This window comes from Siphateles boraxobius, unplaced genomic scaffold (genome assembly GCF_051911475.1).
Source record: "Siphateles boraxobius isolate OS27281-9 unplaced genomic scaffold, OSU_SipBor_1 46, whole genome shotgun sequence".
Taxonomy (NCBI): Eukaryota; Metazoa; Chordata; class Actinopteri; order Cypriniformes; family Leuciscidae; genus Siphateles; species Siphateles boraxobius.
Window position 1 is genome coordinate 13,017,480 of NW_027509097.1, and position 20,098 is coordinate 13,037,577.

Here is a 20,098-nt window from a genome sequence, read left to right on the forward strand (position 1 = left end):
CTTTTTCTTTTAGTTGTCCTTTCATAGACAGCTGTTTTCTTCTTACTGTGTAAATTTGTTTAAATTCCATATATTTTAATACTTTTATTTAATAAGTGAATTGGGCTCCTTCTCTCATGAGAAATTAATTAGTTTTTAATCTTTTCACGTTTCACTCTTTCTCAGCATGTGATTGGCTGTACGCTAGGCCAACTGATGTCCCGCCTAAATTCCTAATCTCAGGATCAAAGCCTGAGTTAACAGAGAAAGTTGATGATCAGCATCATGGTACCAACGAAGCCTGGTTGGATTGATTTGGTTTTGTCAACTCGAAACTAATCCTGCAACCCTGGGTTTGTTCAACTACCATCATGGTACAGGCCCCAGCTCAGAGATGCACTCGTTGACGATTATACATTGATCGATTGGTTATAAGGTACTTTGTGACGTCAGAAACACCAGCGATTTCGAACCACGTTTTTGACTGCCTTTGGTTCACTGCATGGTGTTGACTTATGAATTTGTACATGGTTTGTCTTAAAGCATATTAAAAACACCACATAGACATATAGCCTAAACAACATTAAAAGGTAGATGTATGCCCCTTTTTGAGCATTTGAGCTTATGAGAATTGAGTGTCTGTAGATGTTTAAGAGGCTGCTGTGTCGATTATTGAGGGGTTCAGTTTTATTTCGATTTCGATCAGATACTCTTAAGACTTTTACTTAAGTAATATTGGAATTGGTGACTTGCAACTTGTAATGTAGTACTTTTTGCTGTAAGATAACTGTACTTTAACTCAAGTATGGTTTGTAGCCAGCGCCTAAACTGTAAGCTGGAAAATTACTTAGTTTTGGGTGAATTGTAGAGGTTTAGATTGTTATATTTTACATGCTACTGTGTGGTTAATAAAAGGCTTGTGATTATCTCAAATGGAACTGCTCCATATATGAATACAAAGTAAAATGCCAAGGACAAGGATGCCGGTGGCATGCATTAGAAATACCTGCACAGATTTGGAAATGGGAGAAACTCATACTCCTATGGTTGGAAAGCGTAAGGCATTTTAATTTCCTCTTGTGAGTAATACTTCTTTTTGTGCAGTTAAAAAAAAAAAAAAAGATAAGTGAAAAGATTTCGCCTCCCATGGGGGACGTTCTTTCTCAAGATATTATTTTTGTTCAAATCTCAAAGGCTTGCAGTTAAAGTTTATGAGGGATTGAAAATGGATAATTAGCATTTAAATGATCTAACACTTGTCTTTTTTTCTCCGCCATGGCTGTCACTGTAACCTTCTGTGATGCGCTCTCATCGGATAGCACTTATGTTCATCTGGCTGGGGAGCTGACAGGGTCTGTGACAAAGTTAAGTCTTCTGGTGTGGAGGTTGCCAAAGGGTCATTTCTTAGGGACTCGCAAGTTGTTGAGAATAAACTTGATAAGAAATGACCGTCTGTTCAAACACCGAGATCGCATACGAGGTTAAAACCAATTCTTTGCCTGGGGAATGGCAGTGGGGTCACTGCAGGTGTGGATATTCCTAGCAAACAAAGCACATGAAGTGTGAAAATTCGCCGGGTTGCCTGTTTAATTACTCAGGGAACTCATTAAGAAGAGTGGCCTGCTTTTAATATAGGTTAATTAAAATTTTTATTTCCGAGTCTTGATAAGGCTGATGTAGTCATGCAAAAGCAATAACACAAGCACGCAAAAAATAGATAAACATGAACGGCTGGATGGAGACTATAGGACCGTGGAGGATTAGATGTGGCCGGAATCTCTCTCTCTCTCTTTACCTATACTGAAGTAATCTCCTTCATCTTCTCTTCTGCTGGGCTCTGTACCTCACTGATTAACACAATGTCTAAGTGATTGACTGCAGTCATTATTTAAACGGACGTTACCTCACCAGGGAGGTTCAGATTTCTCTCAATCAGCAACTTCTTCACACAATCAGCGACTGTTTCACACCTGGAACACTCATGTGATGAAAGTTCCGATCCACACCAATTATTTCTGCTAATCTGCTCCGGTAAGTGAGGACGACGCGGAATACACAACTTGACTGTCTTATAGGGATTGTTTATCTGAAAACCTTGTCATTATTCACTACATTTCATTATTCCGTGGAACACAAAAGGAGATGTTTTACTGAAAGTTCAAGATGCTCTTTTCCATCTAATGAAAGCAGACAGTGTCCAGATGCTGTCAAACTCTAAAATTAACAAGCACACACCGTAGGTAAATAGTCCGTGTGACTCTAATACTATAGCCTGCGGCAGGCCCGGTTCCAGAATCAAATCACTGAGGGTGCTCTAGTGCAGAAGTCATCACTTCTTATACCAATATATAAGTTAGTCCCCTCTGTCTCCACTTTTCCAGCATTTTTCAAATATTGCCAGTGGGTGGAGTTGGGCTTTGACCAGGGGTTGAGTTACACTTTAATGAGAGGTTTTGCGAGCCTGCATAAGTCTGGCGTTTAGAATGGTGAGTGAGTGGATTCTGACTAACTTAAACATCTCTGATTCGCCATTGCATTCAATAGATCAACACAACTAGTCTGTGATTGGCTACATTGCTCGCCACTGCAAAATCATGTTGTAAATTTATACATTTTATGTTCTCCAGAGCACAAACATAAATATGCACTGGAGCATTTGACAAAACTGTTTCTCCAACATATTATTACCCGTATTAACTGAGGGTGCTCTTGCTTGCGTTTGAGGGTGCTTAGCAACCAGGCCTGGCCTGGAGAGCTGGCGATTTCCAGAAACACGAGCGACAGTATGCCTGCATGTACAGCAATGCAACAAGGTTTAGATTCATGACTTTTGGGAGCGACAAAGCCCCATTCACACTACCACCGACACACAATGTCAAACAACACGATCCCATTCATTTTCAATGGAGGGCTGGCAACATCCGACAACATGACCGTTGGCAACAGATAGGCGTTGAGTGGCGTCAAGCCACTCGAATAAAGCGACAACATTTCAGAAATGTTAACTTTATGCAAATGAGCAGCACATTTCTTGAGCGACAACCAATAGGAGTAAAGACTGCTTGGAACTCACGTCACCGTCTCGAGTGAAGGCAAGACAAGACCAGAGTTCTGGAGCGATTTCACAATTTTATATGATTTTAATGTAACCACATAGCCTACATGGACATACTAAAATGATGTGTGGAAAAGAAACTGTAGGTAGTGTTAGTGAGTTTTATTTATACATTGATAGTTTTTGTTGTTAATTCATTATATGATTAATGAGAAGGTTAGCACAGGTGCAGTTCATAATATTACAGTTTCCCTTGCATTATGTTCATTATTAGGGAGTAGGTGTAAGTTTTTGCCCGAGAAAATGTATTAGATCAAGTCAATTCAACATGAATCCACATGATCAGCATTTTTTTGTAAGGGCGAATAAGTTCCCCACGTAGATTTTGCTCATTTTCAAGTTGGTCACATGAATTGCCACGCTGACCAACAGCTGCTTGGTTTGAAAGTGACTTGGTTTGACAAATCAAATGAGATTTGATAGCAAAGGCTGAGGGGAAGATTTTCATTGAATAACAGTATAACAGAATAACAGATTGACTATTCCTCAGATTTTGCTGAGGTTGATAAGTGCCGATCTGGACATTGGAAAGTTTTCGCTCCATTCCTCAGGAACCACAACTTCGCAACAAAACCGACGCTCCATGTATGGTCGATACCGCCGCTGCACACAGGAATTGTCACAGATCGCTTGAATAATAGCTTGCCTCCGGCGCATGTACTACATGATCATGTAGGCAGTTATAGCACTGTAAAATGCAGGATTTACTTGCACTAATGTAACTGGTAGTCCAGGCTGTTGTTGTATGTTTTCTTCCGTTGTATGACACCCAATCAGAGAGCCGAGCGTGAGCCTCTGCGTCATCGTTTCCAAAGTCCTACGTTTTGACACGTCTTCACTGGACAGGAGGTGCAAATGTAGCAAAAGGTCTCCGTTTCTAAGCTAAAACGTAGTAGTGTGGATGGGGCCTTAGTGTTCCACAGAAGAAAGAAAGAAAGTTGTATGGGATTGAAACAGGTGAGTCAAAAATTCAAATTCTTTGTGAACTGTTCCTTTAGCAAAACACTTCCCATCACTTAAAATATCATCACCCACCAACAGCAAGTCTTATATCAACACTGCAGTTCTCTTCTATTCCCTGAAACAAATGTCCAAATGAAATGGCCCATTTCCTCTGTCCAGATTACTCCTGACAAAACAAACACACCGACACAAACACAACCAAACGAATACATAATGACCTGTTTGTGAGGTGGCAAAGAGTAAAATCAATGAGATGAGACATGTAGGACCTGGAAGATAAAACAACAAATTGACTTGGAAAAACACATTAATCTCATGTTCAGTGAAAGCAAACAGAAGCCCATCACCCTTGTTTATTTCCTTGGAGTGTGTTAGCAGTGGGTAACAGACTGCACAAATGCAATAAGTTCTAGAACTCTTCCATCAAAAAGGCAAGAATTATCTAATCATACTGAAAAAAATAAATCATCCATACAGCATCAAAGCTGGACGATTCCCAACAGGTGATGTAATATGCCTTAATGCTTTTGTCCTTACTGATTGAAATATATACAGTATTAGCATGGATACGCTGTGTATGAGATATTCTGCAAGGTCTGGAAGAAAGAACTCCCCTGGTAATATTTTAGCAGATATTTCCCTTCAGCAGGTCGCCAGGCAACTGTGTCCTCATGATTCAGGTCCATGGTGAGAATGACACAATGAGGCAATGATCACAGATATGCTTCCTATATCTGGATCTTACGCTGAGATAAACTAAATCCCCCCCCCCCCCCCCCCCCCCCCCGAGAAAAACATATCAGATCATCAAAAAGGCTACATTTAATGTTGGCCAACTACGGTTTGTGTAATTAACACTTAGAGAACCTTTGAAAAATTCTTTAACACATTTGATGTGACACCACATGATGTGAACACCATGTGATTACATAAAGAGACAGGCAATGTGCTCCACTGTGACGATTTTCCTAAGAGCTCAAAGCCACAAAATCCCGAGCCAATCAACAAAATTCATAGTATGGTGGTGGCTGTTGAACAATTCAGGTTTCCAGCTCCAACCGGGTGGACTGGCTTAGGGCTGCACGTCACACTGGCTTTTTATAGAACGTGTACCACATTTCAGGACTGATACATTTTAGATTATGTTGCATCAATTATGTACGTGCTCTATTCTAGACTTCGTTCCTCTGTGCTGCTTCTGCTGTCACATTTTAATTAGGGAGACAAATCAAAGTGGTTATTAGAGGCTGATTTTTAACATTTCTGTTAAATTGTACACCAGTAGACACCAGATGGCACACGCTCTAATATATATATATATATATATATATATATATATATATATATATATATATATATACGATACATACTAAATACATGTATATACACTTAATATATATTTTTAAAATATATTATATAAAAAGATATATCTTCAAAAAGGATGTGTATATAGTGTGTATATATATATATATATATATATGTTTTGTATATTTATCTAAAAACATTATATGATAAAAAAATCATCTCTTCAAAAATTGTTTGACAAATAATGAGAAATTGTATTTTTGCATATACTTGTTATATATGCATAATAAACCTTTAAATTTTTTTAAAATATATATTTCTCTAGAAATAATAAAAATGCCTCTTCAAAAATGAGGTTTGAAAAACAATGACACATATTTTTACTCTCTCTCTCTCTCTCTCTCTCTATATATATATATATATACACACACACACTTTATATTATATATTATATACAAACACATTATATAAAAATCATCTCTTCAAAAATTATGTTTGACAAATAATTAGAAATTATATTTTTGCTTACTTGTATTATATGTATATATAATACCCCTTGGGACATTTTAAATGTAGACTATATTTCTACGAATTTATAAAATATTATCTTAAAAAAATGTGGTTTGAAAAACAATGACAAATATTTTTACTCTCTATATTAGAAATATATATATATATATTTCCCTAAAAATATATGATATATAAAAATTATATCTGTTCAAATATGAAGTTGGAAAATTTAGAAATTCGATTTCCAATACTTTATGCATATAAAAAATAATGTGTGTGAAAGAACGACAAAGACAGTCAGTCCTTCGGCTGAATTTCAAAAGCCTGATTGCTAATCAAAGCCGAACCGTTGGACCTGAGCTTACCTGCAGCACAAGAAAATCTTAATGCACATGATTACTGATGCCATGCCTTTCCAGAGTCTCCCACAGAGAGGTGGCCTGATTGTCTAGAACAAGGAACAGAGTTGCTGAGACACAGCCTCCGGTTTGCTCTGAATTCAAAATATCAGGGAGGGAGCAGAAATGGCTCCTCTTTCATGTAGTCAGGCTGCTAGGTAGCTATACTAGTGTGGGGTAGGACTGCCAGTTATCCGTGTTCTCCCCCTGCTGTTTGCACATGGTATTCCAAAAGAAACGGCTTGGAAATAAGGAGCACCTTGATGTTAAATAACAGTTTTTTGTTGTTGTTGTTGTTGTTGTTAATGAAATATGCAAGCATTACGTGGTCTTTCCATAATTAATGTTAAAGAGGTGAAGACAGGATATGTGAGCCTTAGAAAATAATAAAAAATACAGGAACATTGATGTCTGTGTGAAAAAGATTAACCGTCTATTCGTAAAGGTATGACTATTCTGAAAGCAGCAGGGGATTGAAAGCATCACGCCGCAGCGACACGGATGATTTTAAATTAACAGCGAGCTTTTGATGGTGTGCTATGGGCATTCCTAAAAGGTAACATAAAATGTTAAATAAATAGTATGACCGAAGGTAGATAGTAGTATCTCTGAATGAGTGTGACTGCGTTGGGCAATTAACATTCGAAGAGAGTATGCGTCTTTGAGGCAGAGTGACCTTGGAGGCAGACAGAGAGGAGAGCCGCTGAGAGAGAGGGAGAAGATAACGAGGCAGACCAAAGACACGGAGCAGAGGTGAATTTCAACATCAACTCGGTATGAAGGCCAGCTGTGTAAGGGGAACAGAACAGTGAAGATAAATTGGTGAAATTCTTCATTTGTCCTCACACATTTTCTAAATATCAAGGTAATGAAAAGAGCCAGAGTCCAGCTTCATTTGAGCAGTCATTAAAATTTTATTAACATTATGTACAAAATACTGCAGTGGAACAAGTCGAGATAACTTATTCAGCCACAGATGACAGTCAGTCAGGCTGCTATGTGAGCAAGCCAGAGACGTCGCTGAACTGAAGGTAGTCCTGAAGCAGTGTGGGGACAGGCAGCTGTTGGATAAAGGTGGTCTTAGACAGAGTATCACTGCCCACCGATGCCCGCACTGCCAGCCTGCACAGATGAGTGAGGGCAGGGACTGATTCTGGAACCAAGAGCAAAGAGTTACTGAGCTGTGGCCACTTACCACATCAGATGATACATATACAGAATGCAGTAGGATTGGACAATATGGTTATACCTTTTTTCCCAAAAATAAATTCATGAAATAAATTACTTTCATTCAGCAGGGATGCATTACATTGATCAAAAGTGACAGTGAAAGCATTTAAAAAAATATATATTACAAAAGATTGCGCTTCCAAATCAATGTTCTTTTTATCAAAAAATTGGAAAAAATAATAAGCAGGACAATGTTTTTAACATTGATAATAGAGAGAAATATTTATTGAGCACCAAATCAGAATATTAGAATGATTTCGGAAGGAGCAGGTGTTACTGAAGACTATCACAGGAATACATTTTTACAAATTAAAAAAAGTATGTGTGTATATATGCATTTGCTCATCTGTAAATTACTTAAATAGTTACAACTTAATTCTTCTTAGTTTCTCACTAAACATTTTAATACATAAACATTCTAATGCAAACTAATTAGTGGGTTTTGAAGTGTTTCCTTAAAACAGTTTGAACTGATTACAAAAAATGAACTGAACTTAAAGTGCCCCATTATGTTTTTTTTTTAAAACATTCCTACTTTTGTTTTGAAGGTCTCCTACAATAGGTTTACATGCATCCAAGGACAACAATGAGTTGCCTCTTTCCTCCCAGTGTCTGAAATGATTCAATAAAGGATTGTCTCTCTAAACCCTGCCTTTCCGAAAGCTTCCTCTGCTCTGATTGGTCAGATAGTTGCGTCTGTTCTGATTGGTCTATCAGTGCGCGTCTGAAACTAAACCCAAATTACCATATCTGAAATTCAACTCATGAGGCTTCCTCGGCACTTGTATACGTAGTGATATGAACAGTCCTCAACCTATAAAGTGCATGCAAATTGAATTTTCAGCAAAGAAAGCAGCATCTTCTCAACATGTCCACATGCTGCTATAATATGATGCTTCTTTGCTACAACTACAGTGTTTGAGGACGGGTCAAAGTAGACGTTGATGGCAGGCAGCCGATGAAGACCATAAGCTGGCATTATGAAAATTTGTTACAAACCTATGTAGATTTTAACTGGAAGTGAATTACTGATGATTCGTTTCGGCAGTCCAGAATCAATGCTTTCTTTTAGGAAACAATAACTTCATTTGTCGTGCAATTTGAGTTTTTAAACTTCACAGACCTTTTACATATTCAGCTATGTGAATGAAAGGAATGAATATCAGCACTTTAACTGTAATACAGAAACTCATCAGGAAACTTAATGGACAAATAAATTCACTTTACCAACAAAATAATGGTGAATGTACAGTACAGTACATATATGACATATGCAATGTATTGTTGAAAACCACCTGATCAAAGTCATAAAACCCACACCTACTGTACACAAGTGTACAGTTCATACCGAAATGCTTCCGTGGCGTCCAGGTGCCATCTGTTCGACGGTGAGAGAGAATCTGAAGCATTGCGGAGGGCAGAGTCTTCCAATTAATGAACTCCAGAAAGAAATTAAGCACTCTGTTCTCAGCTTCTTCAAGCCTGCACCCAATTACAGCATAACAGGCAGAAGAGAAGAGCTTAACACAGTGGTTTTTAACTCTGACGTTAATAAAGCACGATTATTTATTAAAAGCCATGCATGGTGAATTCACACATGATTAAAAAAAAACAACTACAAAAAAAAACACAACAACCGCAATGTGTTGCTTACATTTTGTCCTGTAGGAGCAGCATGGGGTCCATTCCTGTTTTGAGCAGCAGGGGGAGCCAAAAAGAGGCGCTCTGCAGCTCAGCAAGGGCTCTATTGGCCAGCTCTCCGAGTTGGTCACCCTGAGGGAGCCCAGCGTGCTCCAGGATCAAAGGCAGGTGCTCTGGAACATGGCCCTGTAACGCAAAGGCATATATGCCCATGCTCACATGGGCCCCTGCAGCCAAGAGCATCAGAGTGATCTCACGAGTCTGATGACACTCGCTGTCCAAACTAAGAGACAAACGGGGGGAGTCATACTTTCAAACTGATTGTGTTTAAAATGAAAAGCAGGACATGTGTACATCTGTCATACTTCCAAGAGTTGCACCACAGGGCCATGTCCAAAGGGCAGCTGTATCCAAACTGTCGACAGCTCTGGGCGTCTGGACTGTAGCCCTTCTTTAGCAAGACCCGAAGGCTGTCCGCTTGTCCGCTAAGAACTGCCAAGTAAACTGGACTGACCTTTCCTTCACCCCGGTCACATCCTCGCTTCGTTACCGAAATCAGCTTCTCTAAAATACTACACAGAAAGACAAGACATGAGCGGCCAGATTAATCCAGTGTAGCAAAAATTATTTCATTAAGGCCAAAGTTATGCTCTCATTTAAAAAGGTTAGCTTTCAAATGTTATTTATATTATACTAAGTAAATGTCACAATGTGGATAGTTTTTTTAAAACGAGGTCTTTGTAAGCACTAAACAGACCAAAGTATGTAATTGACCAAGCTGCCGTACCTTAGCCGACTGAACTGGGCCGCAGCATGGATGGGTAGCTGCCAGCAGTCCTCATTGCAGTACAGGTTAGGGTCAGCTACATGGGCCAGTAAAACTTCCACACACCGTACGTGGCCCTCCTGAGCGGCAATGAGCAGCGGCGTGGCCAGATCGTTTGCTTGGCAGTTCACATTCGCCCCTGTGACAATGACAACCTGTGCTTAGGCACACTTCCTGTTTTTGCTGAGTTAGTCACGTTTCTGGGTCAACATATTTTGTTGATCCCGGAACAAGGTTCCTGTCTGAAAATGTAATCATGACCATATCCTTATCCCTAAACCCACCCATAAGTTATCCCTAAAATCAGAGGGAAATGACAGGTGAATAAAATTGATGTAGACGCACCAAACCCTGGTTGTAAGCCTAACCCAGACAAACTAAACTTTTCCCTCAAATCTGACTGGTTGAATGGAATGTTGTTCCAAGATCAACAAAGATGTTGATCCACAAACATGTTTTAGTTAGTGAAATCAGGTTCTGCTGCTATGTTGTTCCAGAAAAAACAAAGATGTTAATCCAGGTTGTGCTTGGTGTGGCTTTCTTTGTTTAATTTCCATTTAATAACCATTTGATTAAGGGTGTTCACCATAACGAAAAATAAATAATAGTTATAAAATATGAAAAATATAGGTCATGTCAAGTTCTTAGAACAACTCAGTAAGAATGCACTCTTTGTATTAATGTTGGTTTCATATTACTTTTATAAACTTCTATATGATTTTCAAGATATTTGATTACTATAAAATGTCAAGTAAAAAGTAAAACAATGTCCCTACACATTTTACAAAACATTGGATAAAAATAAATTGCCAATTAAGATCAGTTAAATGTGATTTACTGTCAGCCAACAGTTTCATGTAAACAACTTAATCCATTAATGAATAAAATAACCAATGAACAGAATAAGAACAATAAACGAAGATAAATAATCATGGGCAGAGCGCGTGTATGGCTGGGCAAGGCCACGGATTTGAGACTTCTCTCTCAAACTGTCAGCTGCGGCTTATGATAGACCAGTTTGATATTTGCAAACGGCGATGATGTGTTTTGTGAGCAGAGTTGATCAAGTGTAGAAAGTATCAGTTCTGCAGTAGCAGTCTTTGGGAGCCACGGAATAAAATAAATAGTTTATATCGTGAAATTTTTAATTTTCCCACTCAGAATTGAGATGTAAACTCACAATTGCGAGTTATAAAGTCAGAATTGGGAGATATACTCACAGAATTGTGAGGAAAAAAAATCGTATAGGTTTACATTTTACCCATGTAAAATGTTATAGTTTTAAATATTATTTTAATGCTGGAACTGTAGGGCTAATACAACAATAATAAAATGATGGTATTCTATAAAAATACCAACTTTTATTGCATTACCAATATGTTGACATAATCTGAAATAGAAATAGTTTGTAACATTATAAATCTTTTATCTTTACTGTCACTTTTGATCACTTAAATGCATCCATGATGAATGGAAGTATAAAGTTCTTAAAGTTTTTAAAATAAATATTAATAAACAGCAAAGCAATCAGCCAAACTTTTAATGAGGCTTTTTTCACTATGAAGACATTTTTTTTCTTTATGACACCCCTCCCTCACCACCAAAAAAGTGTAAACATGAATTTTAATTAAGAAATTAAAAATGTGCTCATCATAGTGGACTGTATTCAAGTCTCTGTATGTCTATATTGAATTTTTACTGCAATCATTGAATACATTAATAGATCTGAACAAATATTTTTTTTATTGACCCTTACATCAAACTGCTTATCTGTCTCAGAAGAATGTGTCATTATAAATAGCACAGTGGATACAGTAGTGATATGATAGCTCTAATGTTGCAAGAGTTGACACTGAACAGTGACCAAAGCATTTAGTGTACAAAAAGAGAAACACATGAATGCTACATGCAGTTCATACTTCATACAGGATTAATCATTAAAGAGATGTTCTCACCAGCATTTGCAAGAATCTCTAAGCATTGGTGATGTCCATATTGTGCAGCAAGAAATAATGGTGTGATCCCATAGTCATCCACTGCCTCCAGAGAGCACATGCTCACCAGGAACCTCACAATCTCAGTATGACCCTGGAAGTGTTGTTTACAGATATTTATTTCTTCAATTTCTTAGATTTTCATAACTGCCTCAGATTTAGGATTTAAAAGCTTGATTAAATTAGAACACACCCAACGGCCCTGGGCTTTTTTAATTTTTTTAGTTTAATTAAACATTTAGAAGTATAAAACTTATTGTTAGAGGTATAAATGCAAATGAGTAATAACGGGCATAAATATTTATGTAATTATTCACATAAATAATAATTTGATTGATGTTCTAATTAACTAGTGGTTTTTAAAAAAAGAACAACTTGCTGATAAGCCCTTACACTTAAAGTTCAGTAAGACCTCGGTCTTACCGGTCAGCGCTGCAGAACTTATTTAGCCTATAAGGTATGTGAATGTAGTATTTGTGCAAGTTTCAAAGTTTCCAAAACATAAAAGCTTCATAAGTCATAAATCAGAATTGTAGTTTATAACCTTGTAAACAGCTTGATGGAGACAAGACCAGCCTGACACAGAGTGAGTCCCATTGACTTCTGCTCCATTTCGCACCAGCAGCTCCACAACATTTTTGTACCCACCATCTACAGCTAGGAACAAACAAAAAGAAGAAGAGACAAATATATAACAAGACTCCAAAGTAGGAAAATGCACATGGTAAGCATGTTCTGAGATGAACTGTGATCCGAGGTACTTTTGCGTTTACCTGCAAAGAGGGGACAGGAGAGCTCATTGGTTGTCCTGTTAATGTCCGCACCACCTTTGATTAGCCACTTCACCGTCCGGAGGTGTCCATTCCTCGCGGCAAAGTAAACAGGAGTCTCTGAGTTATGTGTCAACGTGTTGACATAATCTTCACAATTCACTGAAGTAGAGAGGAACAATGAGATACAATTAATGACCTGCACATTAAAGAAAACATATTGAACAGTTTAATAATTATACAAACATACTAGTGTGTCAAAAGAGCTCTGATAGTTGGTCTTCAATGGACAGTTCTTGTAACTAAATCTGAATATGTGCATATTTAAGGTCATTTGTCAAGATTGGACAACCCCGGTCCCCAACCATTTTTACTTTATGGAAAAGAGCAGCTTATACATTTTGCCCAATATTTATTTTTATGCAAGAAAGAGATTCGTACAGATTTTGAATCATACAGGTAGCCTAAATGAAGCTGGAATTTTCATTTATATGTGAATCATCCCTTCATTGCCTAAACAAGTAACTCTATTTGATGGTCCATAATGCATCTTTACACAGCTGATTTAAGGCGGCCCAGTGTCTTCTCAAAATTCTGTGTAAAAAACGTAATGTTGCCTAAAAGCCAGACTACACTCTGTGTGCTCTCACCCACCTTAGGCCCTAGTATAGAAGTATACTATTAAAATGGACGTGTAAATGCATTTATGACACATTTAATCAGCATTAAACAGTCTGCGTTAAAAGACCTAATTGGCACTTCAGAAGTGCCTCTGTATGTAAGCTCTTACCGGCTGCAGGGAGGAGTAGCCGCACACACTCCGCTGATCCAGCCGCCGCGGCCTCATGCAGGGCGTTCCAACCCCGGTTATCTTTCACGTCCACCGCGAAGCCTCTCTGGATGAACTTCTGCACCTGCCGACCCTTCCCCTCCCGGGCTGCCAGCGCGACGGCTGAACAGGTGTCTCCATAGCACTCCGTGAAGTCCATCGATTTTTCCCTCCACACAAGACTAACTTTACCCCTCAAACATTACTGAAATAGTTCATGCTAACGTATATCATTTACACACCGTGGCTCTTAACTGAGTGCACGTTGACAGTTCCAGATCTTGAATTACACCTGCCTTAACGTTATACTGCAGTGCCACAGGTTAAATCTCTATAATGCAGTGAAGTCAAGTGCACACTAGATTACATAATAAGCAGAGCAGATAACGGTGCTTTGATTGCAAAATAACGAGTTAACCACTTCAAGTATGCTAGTAACGTTAGTCTAGTTCATTTCCCCACTTTAAATCTTTAAGATGTCTACAAGACAACAAAAAGATTAAGTGAAAATCATGTTGCGGTTCTAAACATCTGAAAACACAAAGTAATAACAGAGACTATTTTAATAATGACAGAAGCCAAACCGGATAAATTTAACAGAACTTCCGGCGATGCTTTTTTATGATTGGCTGATTCAGGGCTCCGGCTGGAACAGACATGTGTTACTTTGCGTTCCGTCTATAAATAAATAAGCGGAAATAACAATTATAATAGACACAACAACAAAACAAAACAACAAAACAAAAAAACGATTCCAATATTTCGTTTTACATATTTTCAATTGATCCACCCACTAAACCGAAACCAGACACCACCTTAAAACAAAAAGGGAGATATTATTAAATAACTGACAGTATCTAGCAAAGTCATCATTCAAATATTTAACTAGATATAATTACATAAGATATGACAGCAACATATAAAACAAAGGCGATGCAAACCATTGCTTGTCTATTGAACAAACGGTCAGAAAACCTAAGAAATACAATTTTAATTTGTGTAATATAAAAGTAACTAAGTAAAAATAAAGGAATGGATAAATGCATGAATGAATGAATAAATAAATAAATAAACAAATAACGATAAATTTGATTTAAAAATTGTATTTTTAACAGCTCTACATTCCTTAACATAAATAACAATTATTGTGTACGCATAGGTTTCATCAGAAATCCATTGCTACAACAGCTATTGTTATTAGCCTCAAATTCTAAAATTAATACTACTGTATTAAATATGTTGGTGGATTTTCTGGTTATCATGGTGATTTATTGTAAGCGTTTAATTTTAAAGCCGGTAAACTGGCTTTTATTTTGAAAAAAATGATATCTCCTATTATCCAGTTTATACAGTCTATGGTTTATACCTTCAACTACTGGCGTAATGTTATAGATTTTAATGTTGATTTTTGTAAACAATAAAACGCTGTTTTTATGACAGCTTTTAAATAAGACGCCAAACGACGTTAAGAGAGGAAACTTGGGAGGTATCTTCGGCTGGACCTGTATTTGGGCTTGACAAGTAATTATGTGTTTCTTTCGTCATCTTCATTTATACTAATAACACCTATGCCAACCCTGTCCACATACCTAACCAGACTCGTCAGTGGCACACAGGCCCTAAAAAAACACGTCCATCTACATATAAGTCGAGGCTGTCAAGCATATGTTCAGCAGACACACCGTGAGCAGGCAGCAGCAAAGATGTGGGTTTTTGGTTACGGATCTTTGATTTGGAAAGTTGACTTCCCGTACGAGGAGAAACGAGTGGGTTTCGTCAAAGGTTTTAGTCGCAGGTTCTGGCAGGGAAGTACAGATCATCGAGGGGTGCCTGGAAAGGTATGGACCCGATTATTCCCTATCAAAGTCATACTAGTTGATCAACAGCATGTCATAGTGACGTACTAAGGATGACAGAACACTTAACACAGAACGATTAACACTCTTATTTCTTATTGATTTTATTTCAGCCTGGGCGAGTGGTGACATTAATAGAGGATCCCGAGGTAATGAAATACTGCTTAATATGGCCGAACTGAAGCCAATAAAATGATGACGACATTCTACTTTTTTTGACCCATCACCCATGACTTGTTTTTCTATTGCATTGGAGGATATATATATATATATAGAAATTAGATATTTTGAAATAACATTATTTAACAGTAATTATATACAGTTAATTTTAATTCCCTAGCATTAAAATGTATCCAGTGCTGGGATGATTAGGCCTACTTGCAAATTGTAGTCGATTACGGAATACAAATTAGCCTGCATGATAAAAATTGTATTTAGTAACTATTACATTATACATTTTAGGTAATATAATCAGACTACTTTTAGATTACTTTTGACCTAACTTGTTTACATTGTTTTGCATTTTGAAACATTACACGTGTCACGGTTTCCCAAATTAGGCTATAGTGTTTGGAAATTAACTGCACAGGGTACCGGCAAAAAATTAATAAAAACTAAATATACAATATTTTATTTGTTTAGGCTGTGTGGCCTCTCAATTTTCAATGTATTTAAAGGCACATGACTAGCCGGTCTGTGTGTCATTCCATAAAACTGGAAGACTTTCTGAACATAAGCAGGCTTTTTTTAGAAAGGAAATTTTAAAAGAAAAAGAATAATTAGGGAAGCTAATTTGTGATTAAGTAATAATGTAATCAATAAAAAAGTATTAAAATGCAATATAATCTACAAGTATTTAATTTTTGGAATCTGATTAGCCTATGTAATCCAGATTACATTTGATCAGTTACTACCCAGCACTGACTGTATTTATTTAGTTTTAAACACATCAAATGCCTGTATCTCACGTTAACATGTTGATTATTCAGTGTTTTTATACATTATGTATATTCAGTTTAATGTTGATTTTTTTGTATTAATCTAACATAGCTATCTTGAAATGCATCTAGTTTTAAAATGGTGATTATGCAGTTTTTTATGCAATAAATAGTCGATTTTCTCATTTAGGTTCTTTGGACCATTACAATTTTTTTTTGCATCATGTAGTATTATTTTAATGACATTTAAGTATGCATTCCCACCTAGTTTTGTTCTTACTTTATTGATTTTTAAATATATTCATTATTAAACAACTTTTTAAACATCGTGTTTATTTTTCAATTAACTTTAAAACAAATTATTTAATTCTTTTAAAATAAATTATCTGTTTTATTTTGACCTCCTGAGGTTGACAATCAACAGCTTACCGTTTATTTAAGTTAAGTTTCAGACCCTGTTTTGTACCTTTTTCATGAGAAGTGCCTTTTTAAATTATATTTGTAATATTATCATTTAATGATAGCATTAGATATACATGCAATATATTCACATGCACGAATAATCCAAACTGTTTGTGTGTGTGTTCGTTCACTCTCTTCTTTCCTGTAGGGATGCGTATGGGGTGTTGCTTATAAGTTGCCATCAGGCCGAGAAAATGAAGTGAAAGAGTATCTCGACTACAGAGAAAAAGGCGGGTATGGGGTGATCACAGTTACATTTCATCCCAAAGATGAAGAACACCAACCAATGCAGGACACGTTGCTCTACATCGGATCCTATAACAACCCAAATTACCTTGGCCCAGCGCCTTTGGAGACAATTGCTCAGCAGATTGTGAAGTCTGTAGGCCCCAGTGGCAAGAATACAGATTACCTGTTTGAGCTCGCCGATGCCCTCAGGCAACTAGTTCCTGAAGACTTCGATGATCACCTGTTCTCTTTGGAGCGCCTTGTGAAGGAGCTGCAGGAGCAGGAGATAGAGTGATCTGCTATTGTCTATGTTGTCCTTAATCTTCTGAGGAACTCAGGAATTTAGTTAGTTTTTTCCTCATTTTCAACTATGACAGCTGATGCAAACTGAACCCTGTTACCTGGTAAAGCTATTAGATAACCAGTACTTTTCTGTTCTTTAAATAGAATCATCCTAGGCAGTCTCTTTACAGAACACTTGATTTTATGACGTGACGTTTCACATTATTTGTCTTTTGTGTTGAACATTGATACACATATCAGGTACGTAAATGGATTTCAGTGTATGCTGTAATTTAAGTCATTGCGTCCATGAAAATGCAAAAGAAGTTATACTGAGGAAACTTGAATATATTACAAAGCCATTTCTTATTTATTTCTAAAGTTCCTTACCTTCAAATAAACCATGGAAGGGTGAATCTCATTAACATGTTCGTCACTTTAAAAAAAAAAAAGTATAGATATATATATACATTAGATATAATTAATGAATTTGATAACATGAAACAACTTAAGACCATTAAGAATTATTTTTGTTTCGTGTAACATTATTTGAATGGCATTAAGGTATGCTTTCCCACCAAATTTACTTTAACATTAATTTTTGCTCTTTTTTTTACTGTAACATGGTTAATTTGTCTGGTATGTGTGGGTTCATTATAATATCAGTGGGGGAAAAAACCTCACTGGGTTCTCAATTTTCCTTTATAAAAACAAAAAACAATACCATTGGCCGGTTTCACAGACAAGTCTTAAGCCTAATCCAAGACTAAAATTCATGTTTGAGCGGTTTTAACTCAAATCAACTTGCACATATCTTAAAATATATCAGTGTCATTGTTTTGTTTCAAGATTTTATTTCTAAGGCTTGTTAATAAAATTGTATTATTTTATTTAATTGTTTAGTTAACTAATTTAACTAAGGCCTATTCCAAGCCCTGTCTGTGAAACCAGGTGAAAACTTTTTGGAATGTTTCAAAGTGAATTTGTGAGATTCACCCAAGTTAATGACTCTATTTATTAAGGATACTTTGTCTGAATAGTTACAACTCCACTCTACCACGTCTGTTGTTGTACCGATAACATTGTGTACTGGATTTTCCTGAATTTACTACAATTTTCCAAATGCTCATGTCTCCAAGAGTTTCTGTTTATAATAATTATAGTTAATAAGGACTTTGACATTTTTCGAGACCCAGATAAAAAAATAAAAAAAAGTAGCAAGATTATGGGGAAAAACAATGTTTGCATTTTTAATTTGTTAAAAACAATAACTCATTTATTGGCCTTGAGAGTAAAATGAAGCAAACATCTAAAAAAAAAAGAAAAAAAGGGGAAAAAAAATCACTGCAGTTTTGGCATTAAGCTTAATAATGTTTCTGTTATGTATACTCCCAAATGTAAAACAGAACTAACCTTGGTAGAACCTGAAGCCATTCCTGATGCTGTGTGTGATTCAGAGAACAATCTTAAGTGGTTTTGTACTGAGGCTGGACTGAATTGTGACAGAAGAACAAAAACAATCCTGGAATCTGTCACTTGCCAATAAGTAATGGCTCAAAACATCACCCCGCCATAATTTGGTCAAACTACAAACATGCACACTCAAACCAACATGCATGTGTATCACGCTGCCTTCCACAAACTCGCACAATGCTCACACTAAATCTGGTCAGGCCGTTCTCGCTAGAAGACGCGTCAGTCGTTTATGCATAGATAAATGCATATGTACAATACACAAATGCATACATACACATATGAATACACAAACACATAGGACACAAGACAAAACCCTGTTGTGATGGCAAGTGTGCAGAGAGCTACGGGGCAATGTCAAAGCTACCTTCCTACAAAAACTTCACAGTACTCAGACTTGTGTTCTCATGTAATGATGAAGTATATTGGGGCTGAGCCCTCCTATTTTTTATCAAGTTACTGATGCCAGTCTAGCGTAGAGCAACAACAGACGAAGAGGTGCATACCGCATCCAATTACCACGGAGATTTAAGTCGAAAGGAAGCCGTCTCTGTCACTCAACCAAGAATCACATGCTGCTAGCCGTAAAATGTTTAAAGAAAAAACAAAATGCTAAAAGATGAAAAATATCCCAGTGAAATGGGGAAAAGTGGTTTTGACAATTCTAAACATGCTCAGATCACTGAGAACCTCATGTCAAAGAGAGCATGATGGGGCTTTGGAATTGGATTTATGGGGCAACCCATAGGCATTCTGTCCATCACACTTTTAATGTCAACACAGGATTAGAGAGAGGGGGGGAGATCATCTATCTGTACAACAATATTACAGACTGCAGGCAGTACATCCCTGCGCTGGTAAACCTTAAATATTAAGTATAGTTGAAATGCAAAAATATGGGCTAGATATATACATACAAACAGTACGTACAGAGTATATTTCTAAGTCGTTGAATCGCTCGCTTCGTGTATGTGTACTCCATTCGACTCCTTCATGCCTATACGTGCGTCCTGCCCTCCTCTCATCATACTCATGGTTTAGTGGGCTCCTGGGTCTGGGTTCGAGAGGTTCTGCTACAGATGCTGAGATCATGAGCATCTGTGTCCTCCCGTTACATCCCCATGAATGCAGAAGATATTTTATTTGAATATAAAGTAAAAAAAAAAAAAGGAAATAACTAAAACCTGCAGAAACATTGTTTCAACCTGAAAAGAAACAGATAAAAAATGATCAGGTCACAATCACGCAATTAAGCAGCTTTCATTAATGAGTTACTATGGCAACAGGACAGAACATTAT

The 20,098-nt window shown here is 37.0% G+C and overlaps 3 protein-coding genes across 4 annotated transcripts in view; 1 reads left to right on the forward strand and 2 right to left on the reverse strand.

The window, feature by feature from the left end:
• Positions 1–7,160: 7,160 nt before the first annotated feature.
• On the reverse strand, positions 7,161–14,947 carry asb3 (ankyrin repeat and SOCS box containing 3). Its single transcript, XM_077200896.1, has 9 exons — positions 13,522–14,947; positions 12,735–12,893; positions 12,506–12,618; positions 11,923–12,055; positions 9,929–10,106; positions 9,507–9,713; positions 9,155–9,424; positions 8,849–8,982; positions 7,161–7,423 (listed from the first exon to the last, which is right to left on the reverse strand). Exons 1-9 carry the CDS (start codon positions 13,718–13,720, stop codon positions 7,266–7,268), a joined length of 1,551 nt encoding a protein of 516 aa, XP_077057011.1. The 5' UTR covers positions 13,721–14,947; the 3' UTR covers positions 7,161–7,265.
• A 181-nt stretch (positions 14,948–15,128) lies between these two features.
• chac2 (ChaC, cation transport regulator homolog 2 (E. coli)) lies at positions 15,129–18,565 on the forward strand. Its single transcript, XM_077200897.1, has 3 exons — positions 15,129–15,398; positions 15,530–15,565; positions 16,965–18,565. The coding sequence occupies exons 1-3, from the start codon at positions 15,129–15,131 to the stop codon at positions 17,337–17,339; spliced, it is 681 nt and encodes a 226-aa protein (XP_077057012.1). The 3' UTR covers positions 17,340–18,565.
• The window catches only part of psme4b (proteasome activator subunit 4b), a 42,895-nt gene continuing 41,349 nt past the window's right edge, over positions 18,553–20,098 (reverse strand). For both annotated transcript variants that reach the window (XM_077200895.1, XM_077200894.1), the window contains one exon: positions 18,553–20,004. The gene's annotated coding sequence lies outside the window, so the exon portion shown is untranslated. The remainder of the gene's footprint in view (positions 20,005–20,098) is intronic.